Here is an 18369-nt window from a genome sequence, read left to right as displayed (position 1 = left end):
GTGGCCCGTCTAGGTGACACTTCCCTGGGCTGCTTCCCTTTGGGAAGTGATTCTTAACAGGGCTGATGTCCCATTTTAAGGAGTGTTTTGGGAATATGGGGACATTCCTGATTGTCCCAGTGTGCTACAGGCATTGGGTGGTTCCAGATGTGTCCCTTAAAACACAGGCATGTTTTGCAAACATCTGCACTTGGCTAGATGTCCATGTGGGGAAAGGACCTGTTTATAATGACCTGAGCTAAGAACCTAACTTCATTTTACATATGAACAGAAAATAATATTTTTTGCCTGGTTTTAATATATCCAGAATTTCCAGGTATATATCTGCTAGGTAAATTGACAGGAAACCATATTTTCCTTTGTTTGCACTTGACCAAGAGGGCTTTACATTTTGGAAAATTGAATCCCTGATGGCAATGCCCCTTGTAGTATCTGAGTCACCTGTTGCATCTGACACGCTTATATTAGTCTGTATTTGTTCTATGTTTGTGCATATACATATGTATACATACACATGTGTATATAATTTAATATATTTAGTTATCCCTTACTTCAAAATGACAAATACAAAATGTCAACAATAGTCAATATTGTCTTAGTTCCTTTAAACACAGACTTATTCATCATAAGTGGATGCATGAAAGTATTTTATCAGTTAACTATAACTTCTGGTACAGTGCCATAACCCATAGTGCCTGAGCATATATATATTGAAAAGTATTTGACTTTAATGTATTTTATATTAAAGTTATATATATATATATATATATATATATATATATAAATATATATAAAAGATTTTATTTATTTAGTTGAGAGAAAGAGAGCATGGGCGGGAGGGGGAGCAGGGAGCCTGAAGTGGGGCTTGATCCCAGGACCCTGGAATCATGACGTGAGCCAAAGGCAGACTCTTAACTGACTGAGCCACCCACGTGTCCCAAGTTAAAGTGTTATATTAATATTTTGGAAATTATAGCTGTAGGAAAGTTATTTTCATTTAGGATAATAGTAGGGGCATTATAAACTATTTGCTATGAAAGGGGGTTGTGGGTTTGAGAGGGTAGAGAAACACTACTCTAGATAAGACAAAAAGATTTCAACCAAGAGGGATCTCAGGGGATTCTTTTTCCAGGTCCCCATTACTTCCAGAGCAACGAGCCTACTAATTTACGGGGGAAACCTATACTTTGCAGAGTTTCCTTGAAAATTTTGCCAAAATTCTAAGCATCAAGGGGCCTTGTCTGGTCTGTGAAATGTTATGATTGGACCAGGTTTCCAGTCTGATATCCTGTATCTGAGTTTGTGAAGGTGTGGCACCCTCAGCCCTTCCAACCAATAGGGCCTTCAAGACCCACAGGAGAGGCAGAGTGGGGTGGGGAAAGCAGGCTTCTCATGAGCCTCATGTACTCAGGAACCAGGCAAGAGTCATGGGTGTGGAGGTCCTGGGAGTACTTACCACCTGCTGGGGGCACCACTTGGTCCAGCAGCTTCATGCTGGTCCGCTTCCAGATCTTCTTGATTATGGCCCGCAGTTCCTCATTGGCTTGTTCTAGGTTCCCTGAGGGGAGGGAGATATGAGGCTGAAAATGGTCATCAGCCCCTTGAAGGTCCACCCCAGAGGGACCCATGGGGTGGAACCCCTGCTCAGAGTGGGAAGCTGCAGCCCCACAGAAAGCCCTGGTCCATCAGCTTCACTTTCTTTGTCTCCAGTCTGCTGAATGTCACCTCCACCTTCTTTTTCTTTGTATTGCTGTCCATGCTTTATTCCCCCTCCCTCCATTCCTGTCCAGTGCCGTCCTTTTTCCCTTCCTCCCTGCCTGCTGCTCAGACCACCAGTGGCAATCCTTCATCTCCACATGCTCCTTCCTTGTGAGTGGCCTTTGAGGAGGACCAGACAGCCTGACTCAGCTGAGCTCAAAGGCCACCTGCTGGAGAGCAAGAGGGGCTGCTTTGTGCATGGCACTTCTCACGGGGCTCCATGGGTGATCAAATTTTCCCCCAAACAAAGCATCTGTACACAGGGGGACCTTAGTGTCAAAGCTCTTTGCTATGTCTCCAGTGGGGAACAGGTGGCAAAACCTCAGTGTAGAAGCAGGAATCAAAACACACGGGGTTCTGTTTTGGAGCTTCTCTGGGTCTGCTTTCTCCAGTTTTTACCACCTAAATTGATGCCTATCCTGTGCAGCCTCTGGGACAGTGGTCATATAGCAGCTGTAAGAAAAGGTGCGGTGGGCAGTAGTCTAAGACCCCCGGAGCTGTCTCCCACCAGCACCAATCTATACACACCCTGCATTGTCCTTGGTGTGTCCACGGTCCCTGGACTACGATGGATTTTTACCCCTATGATTAGATCGCCTTAAGATGGGGAGATTATCTAGATGCACCTGACCTAATCACATGAACTCTTTAAAAGTAGAGAGTTCTCAGGTGCAAATTCCAGTTAGAAAATAAGTAAATCATGGGATGCAATGTACAGCATGATGACTATGGTTAATAAAACCATACTGCACATTTGATAGTTGTCAAGAAAGTAAGTTCTCATCACACACAAAATTGTAACTATATATGGTGACGGACATTAATCAGATTTACTGTGGTGATCTTTTCTTAATATATATAAATGTGGTTTATTATGTTGTACATCTGAAACTAATGTTATGTGTCAATTATACTTCAATACAAGATAAAAACAAAATGAATAAAAAAAAGTACTACATGAAGGAAGTCAAAAGATAAAAGTAGAAAGTTGTCCCTAGTTGAGAGCAGAGGAATGAGAGGGGACTGCTGTGGCCTGGGAGAAAGCACACACCAATGCTGTGAACTGAATAAAGAGAGGCAGCCTCTGGGGGCTCAGTGGTCCCCACCTGAGAGCCAGCCCTACAATGGCAAGACATGAATTCCTCCAAAATCCTGAATGAGCTGGGAGCCTCTGGAAGAGGGCACATCCTGATCAGTATCCTCATTTTGGCTTTTTAAAACCCCTAGCAGAGAACTCAGCTACTCCACAGCTAGACCCATGACCTACAGAACTGTGAGCTAGCAACTAGGTGTTGTTCAAACAAAAGAATCTGTGGTAATTGGTTCCATAGCCATAGGAAACCAGTACAGGGGTGTTTACTGCTACTATACAGGGCAAGCAGTACGGTTGAGAGCTCTGGTTTTAGACTGTCTGAGGTGAAATCTGCCCTGTGGCCACACCGGAGAGGCTCCCAACAGAAGGAAGCAGAGGTGGCAATGGAGGGAGAGTGATGGACTCCTGAGTCGCCTGTTGGATCCAAACAGTACCTGGCACCAGAGGATGATCCTGGGCAATCAAGTTATGGAGGTAATCCTGCATGGTTTAATTCCCTTCCTGGGTAAGGTAGTTAGTGGTTTCTGACATATGCAATGAAAGAGTCCTTATTAAAGTAATGCTCAAATATGTTTATCTTCTGTAGTGAGTTGAAAAGCGTTCCCACCAAATTCCTGTCCACATGGAACCTTAACATGTGGCCTTAGCATGTAGGGTCTTTGCAGATGTTTTCAGTTAAGATTTATTAGAGTGGGCCCTACATCCCATACTACTGGTGTCTGCATAAGAAGAGGAGAAGTCGCACAGAGACACACAAGGGAAGAAGGCCATGTGAAGATGGAGGCAGAGACTGGAGTGCTATCACTATGGCCAAGGAATGCCAAGCACAGCTGGGCCCCACCAGAAGCACGGAACAGCTTTTTCCTTTGTTTGTTCCTCTGGGAGAAACAAACCCTACCAACCCTTTTCCTATTTAGTAAGTTGTCTTTTCATTATGTTGGTTTCCTTCACTGTGTGAAACTTTAGTTTGATGTAGTCTCATTTGTTTATTTTAGCTTTTCATCCTTGCCTACGGAGACTGGTCTAAAAATATTGCTAAGACCTATGTCAAAAAACTTACTGCCTATATTTTCTCCTAGGAGTTTTATGGTTTCAAGTCTTACATTCAAGTCTTCAGTACATTTAATTTTTATGTATTTTTGCATATGGTGTAAGATAGTGGTCCAGTTTTGTTCCTTTGCAGGTAACTGTCCAATGTCCCCAACACTATTTATTGAAGAGACTTCCTCATTGTATATTCTTGCCTCTTTTGTCACAGGTTAATTGACTCTATATGTGTGGGTCTTTTCTTGGGTTCTGTAGTGTGTTCCATTGATCTATGTGTCTGTGTTCATGCCAGTACCATACTGTTTTGTAGTATAGTTTGAAATCATGGAGCATGCTACCTCCAGTTTTGTTCTTTTTCAAGGTTGCTCTGGCTTTTGAATTTTTTTGGTGGCTCCATACACATTTTGAGTGTAGTTCTGTTAAAAATGTCATTGATATTTTGATAGGGATTACACTGAATCTGTAGATTGTTTTGGTAGTATGGACACTTTAATAATATTAATTCTTCTAATCCATGAGCACAAAATATCTTTCCATTTATTCATGTCTTCAATTTCTTTCATCAATGTCTTTTTTAATAGAGATTTTATTTATCTATTTGAGAGAGGGAGAGAGAGAGCACAAAAGCAAGGGGAGGTAAAAAGGGAGAGGGAGAAGCAGACTTCTTGCTGAGCAGGGAGCCTGATGTGAGGCTTGATCCCAGGACGCTGAGATCTTAACCTGAGCTGAAGACAGACATTTAACCGACTGAGCCACTCAGGTGCCTTTTTAGTTTAAGTTTTAACAGTTTAAACTGTATTCAGAGTACAATTCTTTCACATCTTTGGTTAAATTTACTCATGGGTATTTCATTATTTTTGATGCAATTATAAATGAAATTATTTTCCTACTTTCTTTTTCTTATAGTTATTAGTGTATAGAAACACTGATTTCTGTACGTTAATTTTGTAACCAGTGATATTGCTGAATTCATTTATTAGTTCTAACAGATTTTGGTGGAGTCTTTAGGGTTTTCTCTATATAGGGTTTTCTCTATATAGTATCATGTCATCTGCAAATATGTCTTTTTCCTATCCAGTGTTACTTTTTCCTGTCCAATTTGGATGAATTTTATTTCTTTTTCTTGTGTAATTGCCATGGCTAGGATTTCCGATACTATGTTGAATAAAAGTGGTGAGAGTGGACATACTTGTCTTATTCCTGATCCTACAGGAAATGCTGAAAGCTTTTCACTGTTGAGTACGATGTTAGCTGTGGGCTTATCTATCATATATGGCCTTTATTATGCTGAGATACATTCCTTCTATACCTACTTTGTCGAGTTTTTTTTCTTATCATAAATGAATGTTGAATTTTGTCACATGCTTTTTCCTGTACCTATTAAGATGATCATATGATTTTTATCCTTTGTTTTGTTAATGTGAGGTATCACACTGATTAATTTGTGGGCGTGGAACCATCCTTGCATCTCTGGAATAAATTTCACTTGATTGTGGTGTATGATCCTTTTAATGTATCATTGAAATTTTTTTGCTAATATTTTGTTAGGATTTTTACATCTATATTATCAGATATATTGGTCTGTAATTTTATTTCTTGTGGTATCTTTGGTTTTGGTAACAGGGTAATGTGACCTTGTAAAATAAGTTTGGAAGACTTCCTTCCTCTTCAGTCTTTTGGAATAATTTGAGAATAGGTACTAACTCTTCTTTTTTTTTTTTAAATTTTTTATTTTTTATAAACATATATTTTTATCCCCAGGGGTACAGGTCTGTGAATCACCAGGTTTACACACTTCACAGCACTCACCAAAGCACATACCCTCCCCAATGTCCATAATCCCACCCCCTTCTCCCAAACCCCCTCCCCCCAGCAACCCTCAGTTTGTTTTGTGAGATTAAGAGTCACTTATGGTTTGTCTCCCTCCCAATCCCATCTTGTTTCATTTATTCTTCTCCTACCCACTTAAGCCCCCATGTTGCATCACCACTTCCTCATATCAGGGTACTAACTCTTCTTTAAATGTTTGGTAGAATTAAGCCATGAAGCCATCTTGTCCTGGACTTCTGTTGTTTTGGAGTTTAAAAATCACTATTTCAATTTTATTACTTGTAATTGATCTATTCAGATTTTCTATTTGTGTGTGTGTGTGTGTGTGTGTGTGTGTGTTTCAGCCTTGGAAGATTATGTATTTCTAGGATTTATCCATTTCTTTTAAGCTTTCCAATTTGTTGGTGTATAATTGTAGTAATGTCTTAGCCTTTGTATTTCTGTGGTGTTCGTTGTAACTTTTCCTTCATTTCTGATTTTATTTATTTGGGTCCTCTCCCTTTTTCTCTTGAGTTTGGCTGTTGATTTCATTGATCTTTTCAAAGAACCAGCTCTTGGGATGCCTGGGTGGCACAGTCAGTTAAGTGTCTACCTTCGGCTCAGGTTATGATCACAGGTCCCTGGGATAAAATCCTGCATCAGGCTTCCTGTTCAGTGGGGAGCCTGCTTCTCTCTCTGCCTGTTGCTCCCCCTGCTTGTACTCTCTGACAAATAGATTTTTAAAAAATCTTAAAAAAAGAGAAAAAGCTCTTACTTTTATTATCTCTTCTTCTTCTCCCCCCCATCTCTATTTCATTTATTTCCACTCTGGTCTTTATTATTTCCTTCCCTTTACTAATATTGGGCTTTGTTCCTATTTTTTTAAAAGTTATTTTAGGTATAGAGTCAGATGGTTTATTTGGGACTTAAAAAAAATTCTTCCTCCATGTTTTATTTTATTTTATTTTATTATGTTATATTAGTCACCATACGGTACATTATTAGTTTTTGATGTAGTGTTCCATGATTCATTGTTTGCATATAACATCCAGTGCTCCATGCAATACACATCTTCCTTAATACCCATCACTGGGCGAACTCATCCCCACCACCCCCACCTCCCTTATGAAACCCTCAGTTTCTTTCCTGGAATCCATAGTCTCTCATGGTTCATCTCCCTCTCTGATTCCTACCTCCTTCATTTTTCCTTTCCTTCTAATGTCCTCCATGCTATTCCTTATGTTCCATATATAAGTGAAACCATATGATAATTGTCTCTCTGCTTGACTTATTTCACTTAGCATAATCTCCTCCAGTTCTATCCATGTCAATGCAAATGGTGGGTACTCATACTTTCTGGTGGCTCAGTAATATTCCATTGTTTATGTGGACCACATCTTTATTCATTCATCTGTGGAAGGGCATCTCAGCTCCTTCCACAGTTTGGCTATTGGGTACATTGCTGCTATAAACATTGGGGTGCATTTTCCCCTTCTTTTCAGTATATCTGTATCTTTGGGGTAAATACCCAGTAGTGCAATTGTTGGATCATAGGGTAGCTCCATTTTTAAATTTTTGAGGAAACTCCACACTGTTTTCCAAAGTGGCTCTACCAGCTTGCATTCCCACCAACAATGTAAGAGGGTTTCCCTCTCCCCACATCCTCTCCAACATCTGTTGTTTCTTGCCTTGCCAATTTTTGCCATTCTAACTGGGTGTAATGTGGTATCTCAATATGGTTTTGATTTGAATTTCCTGGATGGCTAATGATCTTGAACATTTATTCATGTGTCTGTTATCCATTCATATATGTCTTCTTTGGAAAAGTGTCTGTTCATGTCTTCTGCCCATTTTTTGACTTGATTTTTTTTTGGGGTGGGGGAGGTGTTGAGTTTGAGAAGTTCTTTATAGATCTTGGATACCAGCCCTTTATCTGTAGTGTCATTTGCAAATATCTTCTTCCATTCTGTGGGTTGCCTCTTTGTTTTATTGACTGTTTCCTTTGCTGTGCAGAACCTTTTTATCTTGATGAAGTCCCAAAAGTAGAAAAAGAAAAACAAAGCTGGGGGCATCACACTGCCTAATATCAAGCTATATTACAAAGCTGTGCCATGGTACTGGCACAAAAACAGACACATAGATCAATGGAACAGAATAGGTTTCTAAGCATGCATTCATTTCTTCTAGATTACTTATTGTCATATAGCTTTTGATAAAAATTTCTGATGATTGTGTCTATTTCCTTGGTGTTATGATATCTCCCCTTTCATTCATAATTTTATTAATTTGGGTCCTTTCTCTTTTCTTTTGGATAATCTGGCCAGTGGCTCATAGATCTTATTAATTCTTTCAAAGAATCAGCTTCCAGTTTTGTTGTGTTCTACTGTATTTTTGGTTTCTAATTCTCTGCTCTAATCTTAATTATTTCCTTCCTCATGTATGGCTTAGGGTTAATTTGTTGTTGATTCTCTACTTCTTTAAGGTGTAAAGGTAGTTGGAATTTTTCTATTTTTTTGAGTGAGGCTTGGATGGCTATGTACTTCCCCCTCAGGACCACCTTTGCTGTACCCCACAGGTTTTGGACTGAAGTGTTTTTGTTCACTTGAATTGTTTAAGTTCTTCTTTGATTTTCTGGTTGATCCAAACATTCTTGTGCAGGATGGTCTTTAGCTGCCAAGTGTTTGAATTTCTTCCAAACTTTTTCTTGTGATTGACCTCCAGTTTCAAAGCACTGTGGTCTGAGAATATGCATGGAATAATTTCAGTCTTTTGGTATCAGTTGAGACTTGATTTGTGACCCAGTATGTGGTCTATTCTTGAGAAAGTTCCATGTGTGCTCAAGAAGAATGAGTAGTCTGTTGTTTTAGGGTAGAATATTCTCTGTGTATACACACACACACACACACACACACACACACATATATGAGACACACTGGACTATATATATATATATATATTTGTTGATTTTCTGCTTAGATAACCTGTCTGTTGCTGAGTGAGAGGGTTGAGGTCTCCTACAATTAACATATTATTATGAATATGTCTCTTTATTTTGGTTAACAGTTGGTTTATGTAGTTGGCTGCTTCCATGTTGGGGCATAGATAGTTACAATTGTAAATTATAGATCCTCTTCTTGGATAGACCCTTTAAGAATGGTATAGTGTACATTGACTTTGTATCCTGCCACATTACTGAATTGCTGTATGAGTTCTAGTAGTTTGGGGGTGGAGTCTTTTGGGTTTTCCATAGAAAGTATCATTTCATCTGCAAAGAGAGAGTTTGACTTCTTCATTGCCAATTTGAATACCTTTTATTTCTCTTTGTCTGATTGCTGTTGCTAGGACTTCTAATACCATGTTGAACAAGAGTGGTGAGAGTGGGCATCCTTGTTGTGTTCCTGATCTCAAAGGGAAGGCTGTCAACTTTTTTCCATTGAGGATGATATTTGCTGTGGGTTTTTCATAGATAGATTTGGTGAAGTTGAGGAATGTTCCCTCTATCCCTATACTTTGAAGCATTTTAATCAGGAACAGATGCTAGATTTTGTCAAAAGCTTTTTCTGCATCAATTGAGATGACCATGTGGTTCTTCTCTCTTCTCTTACTGATTTGTTCTATTGCATTGATTGATTTGCAAATGTCGAATCACACTTGCAACCCAGGGATAAATCCCACCTAGTCACGATGGATAATCTTTTTAATGGACTGTTGGATCCTATTAGCTAGGATCTTGTTGAGAATCTTAGCATCCATATTCATCAGGGATATTGGTCTGAAATTGGGTGAGCCTGGTGGTGGGTATTATGGAGGGCACATATTGCATGGAACACTGGGTGTGGTACATAAACAATTAATTCTGGTACACTGAAAAGAAGTTTAAAAAATTAAAAAAACATATACATATAAAATAATGGTATAATGTCCTTCTGTATCTCTAAGTACAGTCTTTAGCTTAAAATCTAATTTGTCTGATAAGAGAATTGCTACTGCATCTTTCTTTTGAGGTCTGTTGGCATGAAAATTGCCATCCTTTCACTTTTAGTCTGGATGTATCTTTAGGTTCAAAATGAATCTCCTGGAGACAGCATATGGATGGGTCCTGTCTTTTTTTTTTTTTTTTAAGATATCTGAACTCTTATATTTATTTTGCATTCAGGCAATTGTGATATGTGGTGTTGGTTGAAGCACATGAAGAAAATCCAGCCTTACAAGAAACATGGGGATGTACATATTTGATACCACACTAAATTTTGACAAACAGTAGTTTCTTTAAGATTACTTGCATAATGATGAGCCCTGAATGTTATACACAATCGATGAATTATTGAACTCTACATCTGAAACTGATGATGTATTATATGTTGATTAATTGAATTTAAATAGGGTTCCTGTCTTTTTATACAATCTGCAACCCTGTGCTGTTTTATGGGAGCACTCAGGTTGTTGATAGTGATTATTGAAAGATATAATTTAATTGTCATCATATCACCTGTGAAGTCCTTGTTTCCACAGATTTTCTCTGTAAATTTCTGTTTTATATCACTCTTGGGGTCTTTTTCCTTTTATAGAACTCCACTTAATATTTCTTGCAGGGCCAGCTTAGTGGGCACATATTCTTTCAGTTTTTGCCAGTCTTGGAAGCTCTTTATCTCTCCATCCATTCTAAACCAGAGCCTTGCCAGATAAAGTATTCTTGGCTGCATGTTCTTCTCATTTAGTACCCTGAATATGTCTTACCAGCCCTTTCTGGCTTGCCAGGTCTCTGTGGACAGGTCTGACATTACTCTGATGTTCCTCCCTCTGTATGTAAGGAATCTTTTCCCCCTAACTGCCCTTAAGATGATTTCCTTGGTTTTAAGATTTGCGAGTTTTACTATTACATGCCTGGGTGTGAGTCTGTTCTCCTTGACCTTGGGAAGGGTCCTCTGCCTCTATGACACAAATGCTTGTTTTATTCCCCAGATTAGGGAAGTTCTCAGCTATGCTTTGCTCAACTATCTCTTCCAGTCCTCTGTCTCTCTCTCTCTACCACCTCCCCACCAGGGATCCCAATAATTTTGACATTGGAATGTTTCATGGTGCCATTTATTTCTCTAATTCTGTTTTCATGCATATTAAGCTGTTTGTTCCAGGCCTCCTCCTGTTCCTTCTTTTCTATCAGTTTGTCTTCTAGATCACTAATTCATTCTTCTGCCTCATTTACCCTAGCTGTTAGAGTATCTAGATTAGATTGAATCTCATTGATAGCATTTTTAAGTTCTGCCAGATCAGCTCTCATTTCTGCCCTTAGAGAATCTATGCTGCCACTAGTGGTTTCCTTCATTCTAGCTATTGTCTGCATAACTGTTACCCTGAAGTCTATTTCTGACATCTTGCTTATTATATCCATATCCATTAGTTCTGTGGCCAAGGTCATGGTCTCTGAATTTTTCCTGTGTTGTGGGTTCCTTCTTTTAGTCATTCTGTTGAGGGGTGGTTGAAGAAATATATAGAGTCTAGGTTATTGACCACAACCGAAGCAAGATGCTCCTGTTTTATAGGGAACTTAGGGTTGCCAGCCTCTTGTTCTTCCAGCCTGTCTTCTGGGGGAGGAGCCTGTTGCGCTGTTACTCAGGCAATACTGTTTGGGCAGAGTTCTGCTCTCCCAAGAGTCAGAGCAGAAGTGACCATATTTAAACTTCTGTCTCAGAACAGAGAGATTGCAGTCTGTTCTCAGGCTACACTGACTCCGTTTTTGTCTGTGCTGCTAAAAACTGCAGCATCCTGGGTTGTGTGCCCCACAACAGCACTCCAGCCCTCACTTCCACGTCCAGGCACATCTCTGCCCCTTTTGCTTCTAAAACTGCCAGCTGCTCCCAGTTCACATATGTGCCCCTGCAGCCAATGGAACAGAATATAGAGCCCAGACATGGACCCTCAGCTTTATGGTCAATTAATCTTTGACAAAGCAGGAAAAAATATCCAATGGAAAAAAGACAGTCTCTTCAATAAATGGTGTTGAGAACATTGAACAACTATACAAAGAAGAATGAAACTCAACCATTCTTTTACACTGTACACAAAGATAAACTGAAAATGGACGAAAGACTTCAATGTAAGACAGGAATCCATCAAAATCCTAGAGTAGTACATAGGCAGTAACCTCTTCGACAACAGCCACAGCAAATTCTTTCAAGGCATGTCTCCGAATGCAAGGGTTTATTTGGGATTTTTCTTGTTTCTTGAGGTAGGCCTGTATCATTATGAACTTCCTTCTTAGAACTGCTTTTGTTACATGCCACTGATTTTGGAAAGTTGTGTTTCTATTTTCTTTTGTCTCAAGGTATTTTTAAAAATTTCCTCTTTGATTTCTTTGTTTACCCACTGGTTGTTTGGTAACATATTGTTCATTTTCCACATGTTTGTGTGTTTTCCAGTTTTCTTCTTGTAATTAATTTCCAGTTTCACAACATTGTGGTTAGAAAAGATGCTTGATATGATATCAGTCTTCTTGAATTTATTAATATATGAATAATTGCTTTGTGGCCTATCTTGGAAAATGTTCCATGTGCACTTGAATAGAATGTGTATTCTGTTGTTTTGGATGAAATGTTCATATATATCTATTAAGTTCTTCTGGCCAAATGTGTCGTTTAAGGCTAGTATTTCCTTATTGAATCTGTAGATGATTTACCCATTGGTTAAGGGAAATATTAAAGTTCCCTACTATTATTGTATTACTGTCAATTTCTTCCTTTGTGTCTATTAATATTTTCTTTATATTTTTAAATGTTCTTATGTTGGGAGCATGAATATTGACAAATGTTATATCTCTTCTTGGATTGAACACTTTATCATTATGTAATGCTCTTCTTTGTCTTTTGTTATAATCTTTCTTTTAAAGTTTATTTAGTCTCATGTGAGTATTACTTCACCAACTTCCTTTTTGTTTCCATTTCCATGGAATATCATTTTCCCATCTCTTCATTTTCAGTCTCTGTGTGGCTTTAGATCTGATTTGAGTCTCTTAAAGGCAGTATATAAATGGTTCTTTTTAAAAAATCTATACAGCCACCCTATGTCTTCTGATTGGAGCACTTGGTCCATTTATATTTAATGTAATTATTAATAGGTATGTACTTATTGTCACTTGGTCAGCTGTTTTCTGCTTGTTATGGCAATTCTTCTGCTTTGTTTTTCTTCCCTCAGTCTGTTCATTTGTGTTTGATGGTTTTCTTTAGTTTTGTTTGAGTCCCTTTCTCTTTATTTTTTATCTATTGTAAGTTTTGGTTTATGGTTACCATGAGTTCATATATATTGACCTATATACATAGCAGTCTATTTTAAGCTAATAGTCATTTGTTTTTAACACATTCTAAAAGCGCTACATTTTTACTCCCCACCCCGACATTTTATATTTCTAACATTCTATTTGACATCTTATATTTTTTAATTAAAAAAAAAAGATTTATTTGTTCATTTGAGAGGGAGACAGAGAGTGGGAGAGAAAAAAAGAGAAAGTAGGGAGAGGGACAAAGGAAGAGGGAGAAAGAGAATTCAAGCAGATTCTTTGCTAAGTGTGGAGCCCTGAAGTGGGACTTGATCTGATGACTGTGAGGTCATGACCTGAGCCAAAATCAGAAGTTAGACACTTAACCAACTGAGTCACTCAGGCGCCCCTGACATGTTTTAATTTTGTGTATTCCTTAACTACTTACTGTAGTTATAGTTAAATTACTATTTTTGACTTTTAATCCTCATACTATTTTTTAAGTGGCTGATTTACCACATTTCCTATATATTTTCCTTTACCAACAAATATTTTTCTTTCATATATTTTCTTACTTCCAGTTACAGATTTTTCTTTTTTGCTTAAAGAAGGTCCTTTAATATTTCTGGTAAGGTTGGTTTAGTGGTGATAAATTCCTTTAACTTTTGCTTGCCTAGGAAACTATCTCTCCTTCAGTTCTGAATGATAACCTTGCCAGGTAGAGATTTCTTGGTTGGCAGTTTTCTCTTTCAGTACTTTGAATATATTATTCCACTTACTTCCGTCATGAAAACTTTATGCTGAAAAATATGCTGATACTCTTATGGCAGTTCCTTTGTCTGTAACAAGCTGTCTTTCTCTTGCTACTTTAAAAACTCTCCCCTTGTCTTTAACTTTTGACAATTTAATTATAAAATTCCTTGGTGTGGTTTTTTGGGTTCATCTTGTTTAGGGCTCTTTGTGCTTCCTGGACCTGGATGTCTGTTTCTTTCCCCAGCTTAGGGAAATTTTCAGCCATTATTTCTTCAAATAACTTCAAATAACTTCCCTATTCCTTCTGGAACTACTATAATGTGAATGTTTGTGTATCTGATGTTGTTCTAGAAGTTCTTAAAACTATTCTCACTTTTTATTAACATATATTGTATCATTAGTTCCAGAGGTAGAATTTAGTGATTCACCAGATTACTTCCAGTGACCTCCTTAATGCCCATCACCCAGTTATCCCACACCCCCAACCTCCTTCTCCTCCAGCAACCCTCAGTTTGTTTCCTATGATTAAGAGTCTCTTATGGTTTGTCTCCCTCTCTATTTTTGTCTTATTTTATTCTTCCTTCCTTCCCCTATGTTCATCTGTTTTGTTTCTTAAATTCCACATATGAACAAAATCATATTGTATTTGTCTTTCTCTGACTGACTTATTTTGCTTAGCATAATACCCTGATGTTCCATCCCTATCACTGCAAATAGCAAGAGTTCATTCTTTTTGATGGCTCAGTAATATTCCATTATATCTATATCTGTATCTATCTATCTATCTACCACATCTTCTTTATCTATTTATTTGTTGATGGACATCTGGGCTCTTTCTATTGCTTGGCTATTGTGGACATCGCTGCTATAAACATTGGGGTGCATGTGCCGCTCTGAATCACTATGTTTGTATCTTTTGGATAAATACCTAGTAGTGTAATTGCTGGGTCATAGGGTTGTTCTATTTTAACTTTTTAGGGAACCTCCATACTGTTTTCCAGAGTGGCTGCACCAGTTTGCATTCCCACCAACAGTGCAAGAGGGTTCCCCTTTCTCCACATCCTAGCCAACATCTGTTGTTTCCTGAGTTGTTCATTCTGACTGATGTGAGGTGGTATCTCATTGTGGTTTTGATTTGTATTTCTCTGATGATGAGTGATTTTGAGCATTTTTTCATGTGCCTGTTGGCCATTTATATGTCTTCTTTGGATAAATGCCCTTCTGCCTATTTCTTGACTGGATTTTTATTTTTTTTGGGTGTAGAGTTTGATAAGTTCTTTATAGATTTTGGATACTAGCCCTTTATCTGATATGTCATTTGCAAATATCTTCTCTCATTCTGTAGGCTTTTAGTTTTGTTGGTTGTTACCTTTGCTGTGTAGAAGCTTTTTATCTTGATGAAGTTCCAATAGTTCATTTTTGCTTTGGTTTCTCTTGCCTTTGGAGATGTGGCTAGCAAGAAGTTGCTGCAGTCAAAGTCAAAGAGGTTGCTGTCTGTATTCTCCTCTAGGGTTTTGGTGGATTCCTGTCTCATATTTAGGTCTTTCATTCATTTTGAGTTTTTTTTTGGTGTATGGTGTAAGAAAGTGATCCAGTTTCATTCTTTTGCATGTGGTTGTCCAATTTTCCCAACAGCATTTGTGGAAGAGACTGTCTTTTTTTACACTGGATATTCTTACCTCCTTTGTTGAAGATAAGTTGACGACAGAGTTGAGGGTTCTTATTCTCTTCCATGGATCTGTGTATCATTTTTTGTGCTAGTACCATACTGTCTTGATGATTACAGCTTTGTAATAGGACTTGAATTCTGGAATTGTGATACCTCCAGCTTTGGTTTTCCTTTTCAACATTCCTTTGGCTATTCAGGGTCTCTTTTGGTTCCACACAAAATTTAAGATTGTTTGTTCCAGTTCTGTGAAAAATGCTGATGGTATTTTGATAAGGATTGCATTGAATGTGTGGATAGTTTTGGGTAGTATAGACATTTTAACAATATTTATTCTTCTAATCCATGAGCATGGGATGATTTTTCGTTTCTTTGTGTCTTCCTCAATTTCTTTCACAAGTGCTGTGTAGTCTTCAGAGTACCAATCCTTTACCTCTTTGTTTAGGTTTACTCCTAGGTATCTTATGGTTTTTAGTGCAATTGTAAATGGGACTGAGTCCTCCATTTCTCTTTCTTTTGCTTCATTGTTAGTGTATAGAAATGCAACTGATTTCTGTGCATTGACTTCATATTCTGCCACTTTGTTGAATTCCTGTATCAGTTCTAATAATTTTTGGGTTGAGTTTTTGGGTTTTCTAAGTAGAGTATCATGTCATCTGCAAAGAGTGAAAGTTTGATGTCTTTTGCTGACTTGGATGCCCTTTATTTCTTTTTTTTGTCTGATTGCTTTTTGTTGTCTGATCAGCTGAGGGCTGATTCCAGTACCATGTGGAACAGCAGTGGTGAGAGTGAACATTCCTGCTGTGTTCCTAGCTTTAGGGGGAAAGCATTAAGTTTTCCCCCATTGAGATTATATTTGCTGTGGGTTTTTTGTATATGGCTTTTGTGATATTGAGGTATGTTCCCTCTATCCCTAAATGGCAGACAGTTTTTTTTTTTTTTATTTATCAAGAAAGGATGCTGTGTTTTGTCAAATGCTTTTTTGGCATTGATTAAGAGAATCATATGGTTCTGTTCTTTCTTTTATTAACATGGTGTATCACATTGATTTATGAATGTTGAACTACCCTGTGGCCCAGGAACAAATCCCTCTTGGTCATGGTGAATAATCCCTTTGATATACTGTTGGATCCTATTAGCTAATATCTTGGTGAGAAGTTTTGTATCCATTTTCATCAGGGATATTGGTCTGTAGTTCTCCCTTTTGATGGGGTCTTTGCCTGGTTTGGGGATCAAGATAATGCTGGCCTCATAGAATAAGTTTGGAAGTTTTCTTTCCATATCTATTTTTTTTGAAATGGCTTCAGAAGAATAGGTATTAATTCTTTAAATGTTTGTTGGAATTCTGCTGGGAGGCCATCTGACTCTGGACTCTTTTTTATTAGATTTTTAATTACTGATTCAATTTCTTTGCTGGTTACGGGCCTGTTCAGGTTTCTCATTCTTCCTGTTTCAGTTTCAGTAATTTATATTTTTCAAGGAATGCATCCTTTTCGTCCAGATTGCCTAATTTGTTGGCATATAATTGCTCATAATATTCTCTTATAGTTGTTTGTATTTCTTCAGTGTTGGTTGTGATCTGTCCTTGTTCATTCATGATTTCATTTATTTGGGTCCTTCTTCTTTTCTTTTTTGATACATCTGGCTAGAGGTTTATCAATCTTATTAAATCTTTCAGAGAACCAGCTCCTAGTTTCATTGTTCTGCTCAACTGTTTTTTTTTTTAATTTCTATATTATTGATTTCTGCCCTACTGTTTATTATTTCTCTTCTCCTGCTGGATTTAGGCTTTATTTGCTGTTCTTTTCCCAATTCCTTTAGGTGTAAAGTTAGGTTGTGTATTTGAGAGTTTTCTTGTTTCTTGAGAAAGGCCTGTATTGCTATATACTTCCATCTTAGGACTACCTTTGTTGCATCCCAAAGGTTCTAAACGGTCATGTTTTCACTCTTATTTGCCTCCATGTATTTTTAAAAAATACTTCTTTAAATTCCTGATTGGCCCATTCATTCTTTAGTAGGATGCTCTTTAGCCTCCATGTATTTGTGTTCCTTCCAAATTTTTTCTTGTGATTGAGTTCAAGTTTTAAAGCATTGTGGTCTGAAAATATGAATGGTATAATCTCAGTCTTTTTATACCACATGAGATCTGATTTGTGATCCATTATGTGATCTCATCTGGAGAATATCCCATGTGCACTTGAGAAGAATGTGTATTCTGTTGCTTTAAGATGGAATGCTTTGTATATATCTGTGAAGTCCATCTGTTCCAGTGTGTCATTCAAAGCCCTTGTTTCTTTGTTGATCTTCTGCTTAGATGATCTGTCTATTGTTGTGAGTGGGGTGTTAAGTTCCCTACTATTACTGTATTATTATCAATGTATTTCCTTAATTTTGTCATTAATTGGTTTATATAATTGGCTGTTCCCAAGTTAAGGGCATAAATATTTACAATTGTTAGGTCTTTTCGTTGGATAGATCCTTTTATTATGATAGAGTGTCCTTCTTCATCTCTTATTACAGTCTTGGTTTAAAATCTAATTTGTATGATATAAGGATTGCCACTCCAGCTTTCTTAAGATGTCCATTAGCATGATAAATGGTCCTCTACCCTCTCACTTTCAATCTGGAGGTGTCTTTCGGTCTAGAATGAATTTCCTGTAGACAGCATATCAATGGGTATTTTTTTTTTTTTAATCCAATCTGACACCCTATGTTTTTTGATTGGAGCACTTAGTCCATTTACATTCATAGTAATTATTGGAAGATCTGAATTTAATGCCATTGTATTACCTGTAAAGTCACTGTTTTTGTAGATTGTCTCTGTTCCTCTCTGGTGTTTGTTAGTTTGGGCTCTCTCTTCATTCAAAGGATCCCCTTTAATAGTTCCTGCAGGGCTGGTTCAGTGTTCACAAATTCCTTTAGCTTTTGTTTGTCCTGGACATTCTTCATCTCTCCTTCTATTCTGAATGTCAGCCTTTATCTCTTCTCTATTCT

The 18369-nt window shown here is 37.8% G+C and overlaps 1 protein-coding gene across 39 annotated transcripts in view; it reads right to left on the bottom strand.

Moving 5' to 3' along the window:
* The window catches only part of CACNA1C (calcium voltage-gated channel subunit alpha1 C), a 732665-nt gene that overhangs the window by 15076 nt on the left and 699220 nt on the right, over positions 1-18369 (bottom strand). For all 39 annotated transcript variants that reach the window (XM_032349974.1, XM_032350007.1, XM_032349985.1 and 36 more), the window contains one exon: positions 1457-1558. In XM_032349974.1, coding sequence (XP_032205865.1) covers positions 1457-1558 — 102 coding nt within the window. The remainder of the gene's footprint in view (positions 1-1456; positions 1559-18369) is intronic.

This window comes from Mustela erminea, chromosome 6 (assembly GCF_009829155.1).
Source record: "Mustela erminea isolate mMusErm1 chromosome 6, mMusErm1.Pri, whole genome shotgun sequence".
NCBI classification, from domain to species: Eukaryota; Metazoa; Chordata; class Mammalia; order Carnivora; family Mustelidae; genus Mustela; species Mustela erminea.
This window is presented reverse-complemented; position numbering and strand designations above follow the sequence as displayed.